The sequence below is a fragment of the Gobius niger genome (assembly GCF_951799975.1).
Source record: "Gobius niger genome assembly, chromosome: 2".
Taxonomy (NCBI): Eukaryota; Metazoa; Chordata; class Actinopteri; order Gobiiformes; family Gobiidae; genus Gobius; species Gobius niger.
The window spans coordinates 46,042,630-46,061,170 of NC_136853.1; the positions used below are offsets into that span (position 1 = coordinate 46,042,630).

The window sequence follows — 18,541 nt, forward strand, 5'->3', positions numbered from 1 at the left end:
GTCATTTTTTGGTCAATTTTTTTTTTTTTTTTTTTTTTTGTTAGTCAATTTTTTATCACATTTTTGTAATTTTTTTTGTCACATTTTTGCCATTTTTTGTAAATTTTTAATCACATTTTTGTCATTTTTTGTCAATTTCTTGTGACATTTTTGTGACATTTTTGCCACTTTTTCATCAATTTTTCGTCCCTTTTTTGTCAATTTTTCTATCACATTTTTGTAATTTTTTGGTCATTATTTTGTCACATTTTTGTCATTTTTCGTCCTTATTTCAGGTCATTTTCTTTGCCAATGGGGAAAGAAAATGGGTCCGTATCTCATTGGCAGTTTTACTTTCTTATTTCAAGCGAGATTTACCCTAGAACTGGTGTGAAATGTCAAAAGAAACTTGGTCCGATCAGGAAAAGTGTCTAAATGAGTGAAAACCGCTCAAAACAAGAAACATTTCCTCAATTCAAGTCATTTAAGCCAATGCTTGATATTTACTTTTTGTAGTAAATGGTTGTTTCCTTAAAGGGGCCGGATTACATGATCTGGTGGACCGCCTGTTGGAGACCCCTGGGGTAACCTTACTTTTCGGTGGCGACTTTTGGCCCGTGCTGAACAGAACAAGTTGGTAAAGTGGGACAGTGGGACAGTGAACAGAGCAGGAGCTGCGATGACTGACTGATAAAAGCCCTGCCATCTCTCTCCTCTTGAGCCCTTTGAAAGTTACTCCCCCGAGCTGCCCTTCCTTCACTCCGCCCCCCCCCCCCCTCCCCCGTCCCGCGCCGGTCTAGGCCACCGAGGAGATCTGCTTCTCCTCCCTGTCCTCCCCCTCGGCCTCGCCGTCGCCCATCAGCGGCTGCCTCTTCTTCAGCTCCCTCTGATACTTGGCCATGAGCGACGCGTAGATGCAGCCGTACGCCGCCGCCGCCACCATCATGATGCACACGATGCCGCAGACCACGCCGGCGATCACCACCGTGCCGATGGCCCGCCGCACGCTCACGGGCCGGTACCGCGCCCGCACGCACTCGGACGGCCCCTCGCCCCCGCCGCTCGGGTGGGAGGCGGCGTCCTCGTTGTTGTTGTCGGTGGTCGCCGCGTCCCCGATGGAGGTTTTCCTGCCGCACGGAGGCCCCTGTCCGGAGCGGGACCCCTCGCCTCCGCCGTTCTCGTCCTCCAGCTGCAGGCAGTAGTTGAACATCTCCACCGGGACCGTTCGGATGTCCCGCCCCCGCAGGTCCTTGGGCAGCGTGCACTCCACCGCGTCCACTTTCCCCCCTGACGAGACGGGACAGAGAGGTCAAAGGTGATCACAGGAAAGGAAGAGGGTTTTTTAGAGCTTGTTGTTCTATCAAATGAACTGAATGTTAATCTGGTTTATAGAAAATATTAACGGAATCACCGGGCACAAAGTTTCACCCAACGAGTGTTTGTTCACGTCAAGGCCAAATCTGAAGTTCGATATATTGAGGCAGGAAAGTATCGCGATAAACGATATAATTAACTCCCGCCTGAACCGAGAGCATTTTCTCCAGTTCAGCTTTAACACCTCATTTGAAAGACCTACAAAACTAAATATTTTTCCTCACATCAGATTTTTTCTCATCACTTTTTTTGTTGGGCAGTCGACTCATTTTTGTCAAATTTTCGTGACTTTTTTTTTCATTTTTTTGTCAAATTTTTTGTACATTTTTAGTAAATTTTTTGTCCATTTTTTGTCCATTTTTCGTCCATTTTTTTCTCACTTTTTTGTCATTTTTTTGTCATTTTTTTGTCATTTTTTTGTCGATTTTTCGTCCATTTTTTCTCACTTTTTTGTCATTTTTTCATCCTTGTTTTCGTCTCAGTTTTGTTGCTATTTTCTCACCTTTTTTCCAGACGCTTTTGGACTGGGGGTAAAGCTGTGCATTAATCCTATTGATTAACCTCTTAACTCCCGCCTGAACCGAGAGCATTTTCTCCAGTTCAGCTTTACCCAAATCCTGTAGGCCAGTGTAACGCCTCATTTGAAAGACCTACAAAACTAAATCTTTTTCCTCATGTCAGATTTTTTTTCATCACTTTTTTTGTTGGGCAGTCGTCTCATTTTTGTCAAATTTCCGTGACTTTTTTTGTCACTTTTTTGTCAAATTTTTTCCTCAATTTTTCGTGAAATTTTTCTCACTTTTTTGTCAAATTTCCGTGACTTTTTTGTAAATTTTTTGTAAATTTTTTGTAAATTTTTTGTAAATTTTTTGTAAATTTTTTTGTAAATTTTTTGTCACTTTTTCGTCAAATTATTCACATTTTTTTGTCAAATTCTTGTCACTTTTTCGTCCATTTTTTCTACATTTTTCGACAATTTTTTCTCACTTTTTTGACAATTTTTTGTCATTTTTCGTAATTTTTTTGTCACTTTTTCATCAAATTATTCGAATTTTTTTGTCAAATTCTCATCACTTTTTTGTATTTTTTTCCGCAATTTTTCGTCAAATTTCTCACTTTTTTGTCAAATTATTATCAATTTTTTTTTAATTTTTTGTCACTTTTTCGTCAATTTATTCACACTTTTTTGTCAAATTCTTATCACTTTTTCGTCCATTTTTTCCTCAATTTTTCGTCAAATTTTTCACACTTTTTTGTAAAATTTTTGTCACTTTTTTGCCAATGTTTTCTCACTTTTTTGTCACATTTCCATCCTTGTTTTCGTCTCAATTTTGTCGCTATTTTCTCACCTTTTTTCCCGACGCTTTTGGACTGGGGGCAAAGCCAAACTGGAGAAAATGTGCTCGGTTCAGGTGGGAGTTAAGGGGTTCATATTGCCTGCAGGTCACAAACTATCCGCCAGGGGGTGCTGCAAGCGCCCTCAGCACCCTGGGTTCCCACGGCCTTGGACGTTTCTGTCACATTGCCCTGTAAGCTGTAAACTCTCAGATCCAGAAGCTTTTAGATTTAAAACAAACTGGAGAAAATGTACTTGGCTTAAGGGGTTAAAGCCTGAACACTGAGCTTTCCTGAATTGTCATCTGTTCGTGTCGTCTCCTGCGGCGCTCGTGTGTCGCTATAATATAAACGGCACTTACGGCAGGACACACGGGGTCACCTGCCTTTCCTTTCGCCGAGCAGCTCTCTCTCCATTAATCCGAGGGAGAGACAAAGACGGAGAGATGGGTTATTGTGCCAACACTGGTGTGAGTCATCAGCGAGCGCAGACACAGTATGCTCTGCTCGCTGCTCCAACTTGCAGATCGCCTCGGCTAAGCTTTCTATTATAGATCACGCCTGCTTTCACACGCTGCTCGTCTGTATGGATAGCAACAAACAAAAAACCTAAGAAACAAATACCCCGAAAGCCGTGCAAAGGTGGGGTTTGATCTGGTTGAACTGAGCTGCGATGATTGTTGGGAAAATTGCATAATGCTTGAATAAGTAAGAGGGAGAACGTGGGAGACTTTCAGATGAGAGATGTCTTCAGTTCAGCCCAGTGCAGACAGGGGTGGACAGAACCCTTTAACCTCTTACCCTCCGCCTTAACTGAGATTTACCCAAATCTAAAGCTTAAAAGAAAGGCATCAAAACAGCGGCGAAAACAAGGATGAAAAACAATGAAAAAACATGAAATGAAGAGGTTTTTTTTTTAGAGCTTGTTATTCTATCAAATTAACTGAATGAAAATAAGAAATTTGTCTTGTTTTAAGGAAAAAATTCTGCCATTGGGGTCAGCATTTTTATCTTGCTAAGAATTTTTATTTCTAGAATATTTTTCTCATCATAAAACAAGAAAGAAACACTAAATTCAAGCAAATAAATAACTAGAATTAAGCAAAATGTCCTCAGAAAACATTCTTATTTAGTGAAAAATTGTGGATATTTTACTTAAATGTTGCTTGATTTAAGTAAAATGTTCTAAATTACTCACATTTTTGAGTAAAATGTTGTTAATAAACACTAATATTTAAGGAAAGTATTGCTGCGCTCGGAGACCCGTCTCCATGATGTGGAGCCAGGCTGAGGGTCAGAATCATCTGCTGGAGGATTCACCTATTGTACATGTTTTTAGTGGTAGACACGGGGAGAACATGCTCCACACAGAAAGGCCCCGTCCTGGTGGGAATCGAACCCGGGACCTTCGAGCTGTGAAGCTGAGGCTCTAACCGCTGTGCCACCGAGCCGCCCACTTTAAAGAATGGAATGTTTATATTGTGTCTTTTTACTTGTTTTACATATCGCACTTTGAGCTCTTTGCACATTTTTTTCCAATGTGGTTTTTCTAACTGCAAATGGCCAATAAATGAATCTGAATCTGAATCTGAATCTGAATCTCTGTTTTATCTCTCTGTGAGAAGCAGTTCTTACATTAAGAGTTGTTGATCTTAGTTTTTCTTAAAATAAGAAAAAACATTCTTTGTCTAAAACTGAAGAAGATTCAAGTTTTTCTTTCTTGTTACAAGAAAAAATTATCATGTTTTTAGCAAATTTATCTGAAGAAATGGCCAGATTTTATTTCCTAAAATAAGAATTTTTTCCTCAAGAAAACTTTGCTCGGCAAAACAAGGGACAAAATAAGAACTTATTTCTTAAAGTAAGACATTTTAGAATCCACTTTTTGCAGTGTAGATATATTAACAGAATCACAGGGCACAAAGTTTCACCATCTGTAACAGCGTCAAGAAAATAACTGGCAACGAGTGTTTGTTCACGTCAAGGTCTGTCACGATAACAAATCTGAAGTTCGATATATTGAGGCAGGAAAGTATCGCGATAAACGATATTATTGACTCTAATGATACTGGATACGGTCGACTCTCAGGCATAAAAATGACAGTAATCCTCTGTTCTAAAAGTGCATCATCATATCCTAAAATACCACACAAGCTGCAATAAACATGAAATATGATGAAACTCGATTTGCTTCAGTTAGAAATCAAAGTTTTACAAAGAAGAAAAATGGGGTTGCCTCGCTTCCGTCAGTCTACCCCAGTATGGAGAGAATGAATAATGCAATGTAAAGGATCTTTGAGTGTCCAGAAAAGCGCTATATAAAACCAATGCTTTATTATTATTATTATGAAGACTCTTGACCAATACTCCCTTCCTTGCGATACAACAGCAAATGAATGACGACGTCCACACTGTCACTGTCGTGTAATAGAATGGCCATTTTTCCCGCTGCTGAAGTGACGTGAAGCAGAGGAGAAAGGAGCAGGGCTTCGTTAGCGCAGCTGCTCAGGCCCGAGGCGGCGAGGTGAATGTAGATTTTCACACATGAACGGAGCGCAGAGCCGGAGCGGTGCTTATCTGATGCACTCACAGCACGGAGAGACACACACAGCCCCTGCACTGACAATCACTGTACTATTGTTAGCATGTCCTGACGTCAGTGCTCTTCGATAGGAACTGGAACTGAGTTTGCATCCGTGGAGCTCAGGAACCTGCTGGTGAATGCTAAGCAGATCATTTTTTAAGATTATTACTGGGCTGTGAGCTGAATGTTTCTTTGTGGTTTGCGCACTAGCACTGTTACCCCACTTCAAATGGCCTCACAATATATACAAGCTCCTGCACTGCGAAAAGTAATTAACTAGATCAGTATAAACGTCTCAATTTGAGCACAATAATCCACATTTTAGCTGTTTTGACTAGGTAAGTTGTTCTTGGGCATTATTTCACTTGTTCTGAGATGTTTCTGACTCGTTTCGATACATTTCGTCCTTATTTCAGGTCATTTTCTTTGCCAATGGGGAAAGAAAATTGGTCTTATCTCATTGGCGATTTTACTTTCTTATTTCAAGCGAGATTTACCCTAGAACTGGTCTGAAATGTCCTCAAACAAGCAAAGCAAACTCGGTCCGATCAGGAAAAGTGTCTAAATGAGTGAAAACCGCTCAAAACAAGAAACATTTCCTCAAAACCCCAGTCTCACAGCGGCTCAGTGGTTAGTGGTTCTCACACGGGGGCGGGGCCTGAGCTGTTGAAGCTAAATGCTAACCGGTAGCATGCTAACGTCTTGAGCATAATTTTTGCATCTCATTTTTGTCCAATTTTCAGGACTTTTTTTTTACTTTTTCGTCAAATTTTTGATTTTTTTCTTGTCACTTTTTCGTCCATTTTTTCTACATTTTTTGTCAATTTTTTGTCAATTTTTCGTCACTTTTTTGTCAAATTATTCTCACTTCAAACCTCTTAACTCCCGCCTGAACCGAGCACATTTTCTCCAGCTTTACCCCAATCCAAAAGCTTCTGGAAAAAAGGTGAGAAAATAGCGACAAAACTGAGACGAAAACGAGGATGGAAATGTGAAAAAAGTGAAAATAATTTGACCAAAAATTTACAAAAAAATTTACCAAAAAATTTACCAAAAAATGACAAAAATGAACAAAGATTTGACTAAAAATTTAGAAAAAATGGACGAAAAAGTGACAAAAAAATGGACAAGAAAAAAATAAAAAAAATTGACGAAAAAGTTTAAAAAAAGTCACGAAAATTTGACAAAAATTAGTGAAAACCGCTCAAAACAAGAAACATTTCCTCAGTTCAAGTCATTTAAGCTGATGCCTGATATTCACTTTTTGTCCTTTTACCGTATGTTTTGATGTATCAACTTAACTTTACGTAAAACAGTGGTTCTCAACCTGGGGGTCGGGGCCCTCAAGGGGGTCGCGAGACAAATAAACATATTTTTATTAGCGTATAATATATATTTTGTTGTAGCAGTGCCATTATTTGTTCGCAATTTGATGAATTTCAATTTATCCATTTGTTTTTTTTCTGTGTTTTTTAAGAATTATGTCGGCCAGGGGTAAAGGCAACATCAGGCCCGAGGGCTAAATCCGGCCCTCCAGCGTAGAAGCTCTGGCCCTCATTTTTAAAATGATTTTGAAGATGATGTTACTACACAAATCAGAGGTCAGATCAGGGGCGGACTGGGACTGAAAAACAGCCCTGGACTCTGACCAGCCTGGCCCAAATTAGCGTAAATGTGACACTTACCCCCCGCCTTAACGGAGCGCATTTTCTCCAGTTCGGCTTTACCCAAATCTAAAAGCTTCTAGACTGGAGAGCAACACTGTAACGCCTCATTTGAAAGCTGAGACCTACAAAGTGATTGTAACTTTTTGTCATAGTTTTGTTGTTTCTTCATTACTTTCTGTGTTTTTGTTTTTGTCACGTTTTTGTGGCCTTTTCGTTGCTTTGTTGTCGTGTTTTTGTCGACTTTTCATCACATTTTTTTGTCACTTTTTTTGTTGCTTTTCCGGCACATTTTTGTTCTCTTTTCATCCTCTTTTTTGTCGCTATTTTGATTTTTAGCTTTTAGATTTGGGTAAAGCTCGGTTAAGGCGGGACCGGTGGCCCTTCTGTGCTCCTCCAGAATGGACACATGGCCAGTCCGCCCCTGGGTCAAATTCCTGTTTGAATACTCTAAGAATGTGCAAAATACAGTCAAATCTTTCAAAATTCCTAAATAAAACACCCATTTAGGTCGTGTATAGGGCTGGGTACGATGCTTTATTCCATATCTATATTCAAAATCGAGGAGGAAACAGGAAAAATGTGGCTAAAAATAAGGAAAAATTGTGTTAAAATTGTTTTGGGGGCAAAAATAGGGAATCGATTTGGGAAAATTAGTAAGACGGAAAAAACAACTGCAAAAAACTTGGGAAAAATAAGAAAGAAAAAAAGATTGGGTGAAATGGGGCAAAAGAAATCGAAAAAATAGTCTTGTTTTCCTTTAATGTTGTCCCTGGACTAACAGTTTCAAAGCCTGTACCTGCTTTAGATTTCAGTAGAACCTAAACTTTTTTTTTTCCCGATACCAGACTGGTGTTGTTTAAGTACGGCCATAATCATGAACAGAGAAGCTGGCGTTTGTAGAAAATGGTGCTTTTCTTTGGGGTCCGGCCCTTGGTCTTTTTACAATGAAGTAAATCGACCTCCGCCAAGAAAACCTGCCTCCCCCTGATGTCGGCTGATGTTCCTATTTCTCAGGGTGTGACCCGGACGGGGGTCACGAACCCCTTTAACTGTTATAATGGGGGTCGCGGCTCCAAAAGGTTGAGAACCACTGACTTAAAACATAGACAATAAGCCTATGTCCTGATCAAGCCTGGCTCTACATGGATGGTTTTCACAGCAGCGACTCGGACGGGTGAAAGTCAGAGGACAAGTATCCCCGTAAAGGGAGACCCACCTCTGTACAGGAGCCATTCTATCCAGTGCTTGAAGTCCCGCAGGTTGCAGTCGCATTCCCAGGGGTTCTGTCCGAGCTCCAGGTGCTGCAGGTTCGCCAGGGGCTCAAAGGCCGCTCTCTCCAGCGCGTGAAGCCGGTTTCCTGCCAGCGACAACCACCTGCAGACCAGGGAATTCAGACGTCAGAACAGCAGACGTCCCAGCTATCTCTTACTCCCTAACGGGATTTTTGTTATATTGGAGACTGAGACTCTTTCCCAAACCACTTCCTCCTTCCTTCTCCTGATTCTTCTGTGAGGGCGCCTTCAGACGTTCCTACAGGAGAGCGCTTTGGAGCTGTGGCTCTGAGACCACTTTCCCTCATCCCAGGGACCAGACACGCCCCTTTACGGTGACAGCTCCGCCCACCAATGTGATAATAGACAACTCCTCCTGCCGTTAGCCATAATGACCACGCCTGAGGAGGAAGTCATGGCGGACCTCCTCCCCAGCTATGACGAAGCCTATTCCTTAAAAGGGCATAAGGGCGGGACCTTCACCGTAGACTCCGCCCTTGTGCTAACAGTCCGACCCTCATTAGTACAAGATTTCTACTTTTTTTGTTATTTTTTACGAAACCAGCCTGGTTTCCTTAATTGTAACTAGCCCAGCGTTATCACAGGAGGAATATCTAGAAAGTTTCAGACAATTAGAAACCAGGCTTTAAAGTTGTGTTTAATGTGTCTAAAGTGCAATGCATTCCAATGGGACTAGCGGCTATATGGAGGTACCACAGCAATGGCGGCCCCTAGTGTCGTCGTCACAAGCGGCCATTGGTTAAGTAAGGGATCATGTATAGAACGCTGGTCATTATCGGGAAAATAAGCACCGACAGGGCGAACCGGACCCCGACGCGAAGCTTATTATTCGGCCATTTGCCAACTGAACACACACAACATAAACTTCGTACACTTTTATGAAGGTCCAAAGGTTTATTTAATGACTTCCGCGACAAATAGTTCCCAAAAGTTTGCGCGTTGCTCGGCAGCGTTTGGCTAGGCTAGAAGCAGCAAGGCTAACAGTTAGCCTAGCTACTTAGCTGAAGGCGCAGGTGGAGGAATGGTGGTGAATCTCTGGGTAAGTTGAAAGTCAGACTCACGATTCCCCGACTTCTCTCTCAGTGACGGGACAGATAGTGTCGCTGCTACGTACGTGCGGAGTGATATGAAAGAACCAACTCAGACGTCCTTTATCAGAAAATAATGACCGGTAGAACGTTGGGAAATCCCATTCAAATCAACGGAGCTTCTGCTTACGTTGTGAAGAGCCGGATAATAAAAGCAATTAAAATCAGATTGATATAGTTTAGCTTCTTCAAACTTGCCAATAAGATCATATTCGGTCTCCCTGCTGCTTTCTTATTCGTTAGCAAATGTCTGTAGGACTGTAAAATTGTTTAAATTGACACTTCTAAATGAACGTGGAACTGGCGTTGTCGGTGCGTGTTGCATGTGGGGCTGCTCTCCGGTGTAACACGGCCAAGCTGTGAAGGACCTGATCAGAAGGAAACAGGAAGTGGTTTTTGGAAAGGGCTCAGACTATACATGCACAGAGCAACAAAACTGTGCAGCCTCGTCATTATTTGCTCTACAAATCCCATTCCCAGTTTGCTCACATTACATTACTATCACTATTACAAAACATCACATTGTAATCTTCATCTTTGTTGCTGTTTCCCTTCGCCTGTTCTGTCGCCCTTTATCACAAACGTTGATATAACACCCGATAGAGGATTTCCGTTTTGTTTCCTTTCACCTGAGGCTCTGCAGCTCGTCCAAAAGGCCCAGAGGAACCGACGACAGACCGTTCAAGGACAGATCCAAAGTCTGGAGTCCGCCCAAACCCTGGACAAACATCAATATAGATCAGTGTAGCCAGAAAGTATAATCTGCTCGGCTAGTGTCTTGTAAAAAAAAGTGTTATGTCAGACGGTTAAGGTCACCGAGTTTGTTCCATAGCTTGTTCGATAAACCGGATCAGTGCTGAGCTATTGTACATTTTGCAAAGCTGGACCAGTGCCTTCTAGACACAACGTAATATCGTCTGTCAGTGTTTACATATAGCACATTTAAAAAGCTTCAGGCGACTTCTCCAACACTTGTGTATCAAACATCTGCCTCACACATTGAGCTTCACAGCAGTTTGCCTCTTGTGTGTGGATGCTGCGGGATGTGAGGATACCTGAAAGAGCTCTCTGTCCGTGGAGGTCAGTGAATTGTTATGCAGAGTGAGTCTGGTCAGGTTGGACATGTCTCGGAATAGTCCCCCGGGCAGATTGTCCAGGTAGTTGTTCGAGAGGTCCAGCTCCTGAAACACAAGCCGTTTTGATTAGAAATAGCCACAGGTTTTTTTTGTGTTTTGCTGTCGGGTAAAAATGCGTTAATCGATGTATTGAATATAATGTATAACAATGGAATTTACTAAACCATTTGAACACCGTAAGTTCCGTTGCGCTAAAACGATACGGCGGCACAGGTGCAATATTAATGGTCGTAATTAGCAAAAAACAAAGACAGCAATTATTTAGCTCATATCCACAGGAAACAACAAAAACACAGTGATTAATCCTGCATGAAACCTGCTTCTCAATGCTTCTGGTAAAATCTAATCTTGTTATCGGGTCAAAACGAGCTGAGGAAATCAGACAAATTGTTCATATATTAGTTAATGTGAGCTTTTATGTTAAACACGGCTACTTTCTTGCGTTTAGTGTGTGCTTTTGTTGTCCAGTTCAGCTTGTGAGACTTTAATACCAAGTTTAAAGCAGTACTAAGAAACTCATGCCCTTAGAGGCCATAAGCGCAACTGCAGGTGTCGCTTTTTTAACTTGCTAATTGTCCGTGAGAGTAAATACTACGCTGACAGAAAAGACAAAGGGACAGAGGGACATTGTACATCCAGTTACACAATGGAGATCATTTTGTTCACTCAAACTTGGCTGTAAATGCTGTTTAAGTGGTGCTAGCCCGCTGTTAGCTTTGCCTGTTAGCTTGTTAGCTTCACGATATCATTAGTTTGGTGTGAGGGATGTTGCAATTGTGGTTTTCTGGCCAGAGACACCGGGGGAGATGAAAGACCCCCCAATCATCCCATAAACACTTGTATTACCCCCAGAGGGACTACGGAAAGGATTTATTATGGTAAACAAGTTACTTAGTACTGCCTTAAGTGTGAGCTTTTTTTGTCCAGTTAAGCTTTTGAGACTTTAACACATAAAAGACCGAAAAACAAACGAACTGGACACAATGACATCTCGGAAAACTGAGCTTCCCCGACTTACAGTGTCATGAGTTACTAAGAGTACCAATACTTCATTTTGACATTACTCAAGTAGAATTAAAAAGTACTGTTTGAAAAAACTACTATCAAAAGTATAGTTACTTCAGAAAGTTACTTAAGTACGTGAACTTGAGTAAGTGTAACTGAGTCCTGACTGAGTGGACCTAATTTACTCTCACTGAATATTGCATCATTTCACTAAACCATTTTTACATCGTACGTTCATAAACATGGTCGCAGGACAATATCCAGTGGGTTGTGGGTTTAAATAGTTTGATAGTTTTGTTTTATTCAATTCCAGTTTGTTCTCCATTGTTTACAAGGCCGTGGGAACCCAGGGTGCTGAGGGCGCTGCAGAACCCCCTGGTGGATAGTTTGTGAACTGCAGGCAATATTAACCCCTTAACTCCCGCCTGAACCGAGCACATTTTCTCCAGCTTTACCCCCAGTCCAAAAGCTTCTGGAGAAAAGGTGTGAAATAGCAACAAAACTGAGACGAAAACAATGATGGGAATGTGAAAAAAGTGAGAAAACATTGATGAAAAAGTGAGAAAAAATGTACAAAAATTTACAAAAATTGACAAAAATTTGACAAAAAAGTGATAAGAATTTGACCAATAATTTGACGAAAAAGTGACAAAAAAGTGAGAAAAATTTGACGAAAAATTGAGAAAAAATGGACGAAAAAGTGACAAAAAAATTACAAAAAAAATCAAAAAAATTGACGAAAAAGTGACAAAAAATGAAGAAAAAAAAATGGACACAAATTTGACAAAAAAGTGAAAAAAATTGACAAAAAATTGAGAAAAAAGTGATAAGAATTTGACCAAAAAAATGCGAATAAAAAGTGACAAAAAAGTCACGAAAATTTGACAAAAATGAGTCGACTGCCCGACAAAAAAAGTGATGAAAAAAAAATCTGACGTGAGGAAAAAGATCCATTTAGTTTTGTAGGTCTTTCAAATGAGGCGTTACACTGGCCTACAGGATTTGGGTAAAGCTGAACTGGAGAAAATGCTCTCGGTTCAGGCGGGAGTTAAGAGGTTAATCAATAGGATTTATGCACAGAAAAAGTATTTTGGGGGTAGATTTTGTCCCTCAGCTCGCACTACGCTCCGCCTCAGCCCGGGAAGCGTTTCACTGACAGATAAAGAGGAGAAACGTGGACTCGCAGACCTCCAGAGAGGAGAGGTTGGCGAAGGCGGAGGTTCCCAGCGTGGAGAGCTTGTTGTTGGCGAGCAGCAGCGATCGACTCCCCGGGGGCAGCTGCTGCAGCGGAGGGAGAGTGGACAGGCCCAGGCCCCCGCAGTTCACCTCCAGGCCATCGGGGGAGCAGCGACACGGGGCAGGGCAGGGGGAGGCGGCCGGGAGCAGCGCGGCCAAACACAGGACGCAGAGGAGCGCTGTGGCAGAGAGAGAGAGAGACGGCGGATTCAGCAAAAACATATTTATTTTATGGAAAACAGCTCAAAGTATTTCAGCCTGGACTCACTGCTCTGTTCTGATGACCTACTGTGGAATACTGATGTTTTTAGAGCCTTTTTGTTGTCAGAACCTTCCAAAATCTTGATATATGAGAGAGTATCACTAAAAAAATGTGCAAAGTTGGGTTTCTGCGTAGAATATTTACATTTGTGAACATAAAATTTGGACAAAGGGATGAGTAAATTAATAACAAAATAGATATCTTCATTCTTTTGCTTCTGAAGAAACAAAAAATAACGTTTCCCCCTTTCAATGTAAAGTCCGTGTTTAGATGTTCAATTACAAAACTACAGAAGTCCTTCCAGAATGTCTTGGGGGTAAGAACATTGTCTCTGGATGATCTCAGTTCACACCAATGTCCCTTTTGAATTTAGTCATAAAAGAATTACCTGGAGAATAGGGCTGCTCGATTATTGAAAAAATAATAATCACGATTATTTTTGTCATAATTGAAATCACGATTATTCAAACGATTATTTGTTGCCTTTAAAAAAAATCCATCAAAAAAGTGACAAAAATCCATCAAAAAAAATGACAAAAATCCATCAAAAAAGTGACAAAAATCCAGCAAAAAAAGACAAAAATCCAGCAAAAAAGTGACAAAAATCCAGCAAAAAAGTGACAAAAATCCATCAAAAAAGTGACAAAAATCCAGCAAAAAAGTGACAAAAATCCAGCAAAAAAGTGACAAAAATCCAGCAAAAAAGTGACAAAAATCCATCAAAAAAGTGACAAAAATCCAGCAAAAAAGTCACAAAAATCCATCAAAAAAAGACAATAATCCAGCAAAAAAGTGACAAAAATCCAGCAAAAAAAGTGACAAAAATCCAGCAAAAAAGTGACAAAAATCCATCAAAAAAGTGACAAAAATCAAGCAAAAAAGTGACAAAAATCCGTCAAAAAAAGACAAAAATCCAGCAAAAAAGTGACAAAAATCCATCAAAAAAAATGACAAAAATCCATCAAAAAAAGACAAAAATCCAGCAAAAAAGTGACAAAAATCCTTCAAAAAATTAAAAATTAGAAAGAAAATGTGGAAAAAAAAATTGAAAAAAAAAAAACATTGAAAAAAACAATTATAATCGATTTTTTGCGATTATGCTAATTTTGTAATCGTTTACTGTTGTAATCGAATTTCGATTAATTGCACAGCCCTACTGGAGAATATTTATGGATGATTTTGTACGAAACCTCTTTTACTTTATTATCAGAAATTTGTTGGGAAGTGTCCATACATTTTTCCATGAAATATTACCTCCAAATTGGGTCCAATATGACACAACATGGGGAGTAGATACAAGCTCTTTCTGGAATAAAGCACGAATATTCTTATTGCAATTTTTGTGATGTGTAAAACATATTTTTCCCATTTGAGAATTGAGTGCATTGGGGAGAGAAACCGGTGCTTGTAAATGCAAATATGCACTTCTGTACAGCGTGATGACTCCAGCAGGGATTGCGTCGAAAAGTATAGCATATTGTTTAGGTGTGACTGGAAATTGATAAGTCTCGACTGGAGGTCACAACCTATAGATACAGACGGCATCGCGTCATAGAAGGGGGCGTGGCTTTGCCGAGGGGGAAAATAGAATCTTTTGGGAATTTTCCACTATTTTTAGATAGAATATGAACTTTTTTTTGTCACACATGAATAAAGCCAAGTCTAAATCGGGTCCATATGGATGTTTTCTCACAGCAGATTGTTCAGTAAAAGTGAAGAAACGGCAGTTGTAGCTCGACGCATGATGAAGCATCATGTTAGCGTTCTCCGTTATTCATGTATTTATGGGCTGTTGAACCACTTTGCTCCTCTCCATGTCTTTGTATCTTTATTTAGTAGAAACTATATTCATAATTCAGACTTTGTTAAAGTAGATTTTGAATAATTAGAGAAAATTTAGATTTTTTTCCCCCTTAACTGTTTTCAAACATGGCCATATATGTGCGATTCCATTCCGTGCTCCAAACGTGTGTTGCTGCTGCGTTTATGTCACGTTTTTGTCGCAGTTTTGACACATTTCTGTCTCCAGTTTTTTACTCATTAATCGTCCGTGAGAGTAAATACTACGCTGACAGAAAAGACAAAGGGACAGAGGGATATTGTCACAGTTAGCTTTGCCCGTTAGCCTGTTAGCTTCTTCTTCGTGACTCCATTAGTGTGGTTTTCTGGACAGAGACACCAGGGGGAGATGAAAGACCCCCCCAATCATCCCATTAACTCTTGTATTCCCCCAGAGGGATGACGGAAAGGATTTATTAAAGGGGGGGTATTATGCAAAATTGACTTTTTCTAGCTTTCCATCATGTTATTCTGTCACTCCCTCATTAAAAACATGGCTGAAGTGTCGCCTTGGCACATTCACGTATTTCTGAGTAATCTGTCAAAACTCTGATGGCGGCCATTTTAGGGATAGGTTTTTGTCACATTTTTGTTGAATTTTTGTCACATTTTTGTCATTTTTTGGTTGAATTTTTGTCACTTTTTAAAAAAAATTTGTCATATTTTTGTTGAATTTTTGTAGAATTTTTGTCATTTTTTGTTGAATTTTTGTCACATTTTTGTTGAATTTTTGTTGATTTTTTGTCATTTTTTGTTGAATTTTTGTCACATTTTTGTTGAATTTTTGTCATTTTTTGTTGAATTTTTGTCACATTTTTGATGAATTTTTGTCACATTTTTGTTGAATTTTTGTCATTTTTTTGTTGAATTTTTGTCATTTTTTTGTTGATTTTTTTTCACATTTTTGTTGAATTTTTGGCTGGTGGCGGCCATTTTAGGGATAGGTTTGCCTGAGTCCTCCTAGGAACGCCCCCACCTCCTGGAGACGCCTCCGAGCTTTTGTCACCAGCCGAGTAACCAACCACTGCTCCTCAGCAGAACCCCCTCCCCACTGATGCCACAGACAGCGTGTGGAGGGGGCGTGTCTAAAGGCTCAGAGGTTCTTAAAGAGACAGAGGCCTATTTCAAGACATTCACAACAGCCATTTTGAGAGAGACATTTTATACAAGGCAGTTATTCTGATTTACTGCATTTACAGACCAACAGAAGGTTTGTCATCATTGTAGTGTGATATAGACTGGTGCTATGGGACTGACAAAAGCAGAACACCCCCTCTTTAAGGTAAACAAGTTGCATAGTTCTGCTTTAACGCACTGTTATGAAAGTGAATGTACTTGTAGTTTACAGCGCATGAAGAGAAAAGTCCAGGGAGGAGTTCAGCTTGCCTTAGCCCCTCCCCTATTCTCCCCTGAAGGTAAAACATCTTTGTAATTTCAGTCTTTGTAAGAATAGCCTGTACGACTGAGAGCCCACAGACATCAAGCTTTTCAGTGTTTGTTTCTTTGTCGGTCACCCCCTCACCCTCCTCTCTTTCTCTGCTTATCTCACGCCTCTTTTAATTCAGCCCCCACTCCGTATCCCCCCAGAGTCTTGTTACAGTGGCTGACTCTGGCTTTATCTCAGTTCATACAGTAAATGTGTGTGTGTGTGTTTAAGCCAAGCACCGACAAAGCGTGATATTAAGAAAACAACTTTTCACCCTCGGCTTCCCGCGCTGTAAAAACGACATCTATAGTAGTGGGTAGAATGACTTGATTCAGGAGTTTTTGCTGTAAATACTTCCTTCTCAGCCACAGCATCGCCAGTAAGTGAATTTAAAGGAACAGGCCAGCGTTTTTCCACACTGAGATATGTTCTTACCTGAGCTGTGACGAGTTCTTTAGGACCTGTCTGATCTTCAGTCACGTAAACACAGCGCAGACGGCGTTAGCATTTAGCCTCTCCCTCTCTCCTCTATAGCTCCAAAACAGGTCAAGATAGAAGCTACCAAGCTCTTCCACGTTTTCCCTATTTAAATATGGTTACGTGAAGTGTTCCACTACAAAGTATAATTACACACAATTAAACAATGTGGATTTTCTAAGCGGATAAAAGGGGGGACTATATTGTAAGGCGTAATAATACCAGGAGTAGTTTGGCATCCGCACAGTAAAGTGAAGATTAGTGCTCGGATTTTTTACATTTTGTCAAATTTTGTCAAATTTTTGTCATTTTTTTGTCATTTTTTTGTCATTTTTTTAAAAATTTGTTGTCATTTTTTTGTCCATTTTTTGTCCATTTTTTGTCAAATTTTCATCACATTTTGAAAAAAAAAATGTAATTTTTTTTGTAATTTTTTGTAATTTTTTTGGTCATTTTTTGTCCTTTTTGTCGTCGTTTTTTTATCAATTTTTTGTAATTTTTTTGTCATTTTTTGTCATTTTTTGTCATTTTTTGTCATTTTTTTACATTTTGTCAAATCACATAACGTAGTAATAATACCAGGAGTAGTTTGGCATCCGCGCAGTAAAGTGAAGATTACTGCGTGGATTTCGAACTACTCCTGGTATTATTACGCCTTACAATATAGTCCCCCTTTTATCCGCTTAGAAAATCCACATTGTTTAATTGTGTGTAATTATACTTTGTAGTGGAACACTTCACGTAACCATATTTAAATAGGGAAAACGTGGAAGAGCTTGGTAGCTTCTATCTTGACCTGTTTTGGAGCTATAGAGGAGAGAGGGAGAGGCTAAATGCTAACGCCGTCTGCGCTGTGTTTACGTGACTGAAGATCAGACAGGTCCTAAAGAACTCGTCACAGCTCAGGTAAGAACATGTCTCAGTGTGGAAAAACGGGGGCCTGTTCCTTTAACCCTGATTGTCACTGGTCTTTTGAACCAGGTAATGTAAGAACCATTAAAAATACTTAATCCTGAATCTACTGTAATGGATTGTTTGTTGTTATGGTTACGGGTGCCCTACATCCCCTTTTTTCTGTTGTTCGAATCCTGAAAGTCACAATATTGAGACATTTTTCTGTGAACCTCGTGCTGTCACTTCCTTTAAAACCCCCTCATGCTTCACCGCAGAGGCCTGGTGGAAGTGGAAGGATTCTGCTGCACAGCGGATGTGATTTCTCATAACGGGTTTGAGAACTAGCGCAAATTGCTGCAGACGGAGTATAGCTCAGAGGCGGGGCCTGTGTTTTATGCCTTTGCACAATCTAAACGGGATGAAAGCGAGCGGCCCAAACAGCGGAATCGTGTTTGTGCCGCCGCTCGTGTACCACCAAAACTCAAATCACGCTCCCCTTTGTGGCGCTGGATTTGTTTTTAATCTTGTCTCGTGTCACTGCTTTCCTGTGCCTGGTTCTCTCTGCATGTGCTCCTCCAGCGCAGAGTTACATTTACAATAACACAGGCACTATCTCGAGAGCCACGTGCGGCTCATTAAAGCCTCTTTGGTGGAGAAAACATCCTAAACCTAACACAGGGAGCCAGAATGCGAGCAATGACGAATGATTTGTTCAAATTCTCCCAAAGGAACCTCCAGTTTTCTTCTTTCAATGATCAAATTAGCGCCATTGATTCATTTCTCGCTCTCTTTCTGACTTTCATTTGGTTAGAAAGATGAGATGTTGTTCTTCGACAGTGGTTCCCAACCTTTTATTTGACTAAAGTTATGATTCAGCCAATGGCCGCTGCTCTGCTTTATGCCCACAACACTAGAGGCCGCCATTGCTCCGCCATTGCTGTAGTACC

The 18,541-nt window shown here is 40.4% G+C and overlaps 2 protein-coding genes across 2 annotated transcripts in view; one reads left to right on the forward strand and one right to left on the reverse strand.

The window, feature by feature from the left end:
• The window catches only part of cacna2d4a (calcium channel, voltage-dependent, alpha 2/delta subunit 4a), a 305,750-nt gene that overhangs the window by 79,806 nt on the left and 207,403 nt on the right, over positions 1-18,541 (forward strand). The gene's annotated exons all lie outside the window — the stretch shown is intronic.
• lrtm2a (leucine-rich repeats and transmembrane domains 2a) lies at positions 549-12,918 on the reverse strand (the record flags this gene model as incomplete). Its single annotated transcript, XM_079552202.1, has 5 exons — positions 549-1,266; positions 8,156-8,313; positions 9,949-10,037; positions 10,375-10,500; positions 12,649-12,918. 5 exons carry the CDS (start codon positions 12,916-12,918, stop codon positions 776-778), a joined length of 1,134 nt encoding a protein of 377 aa, XP_079408328.1. The 3' UTR covers positions 549-775.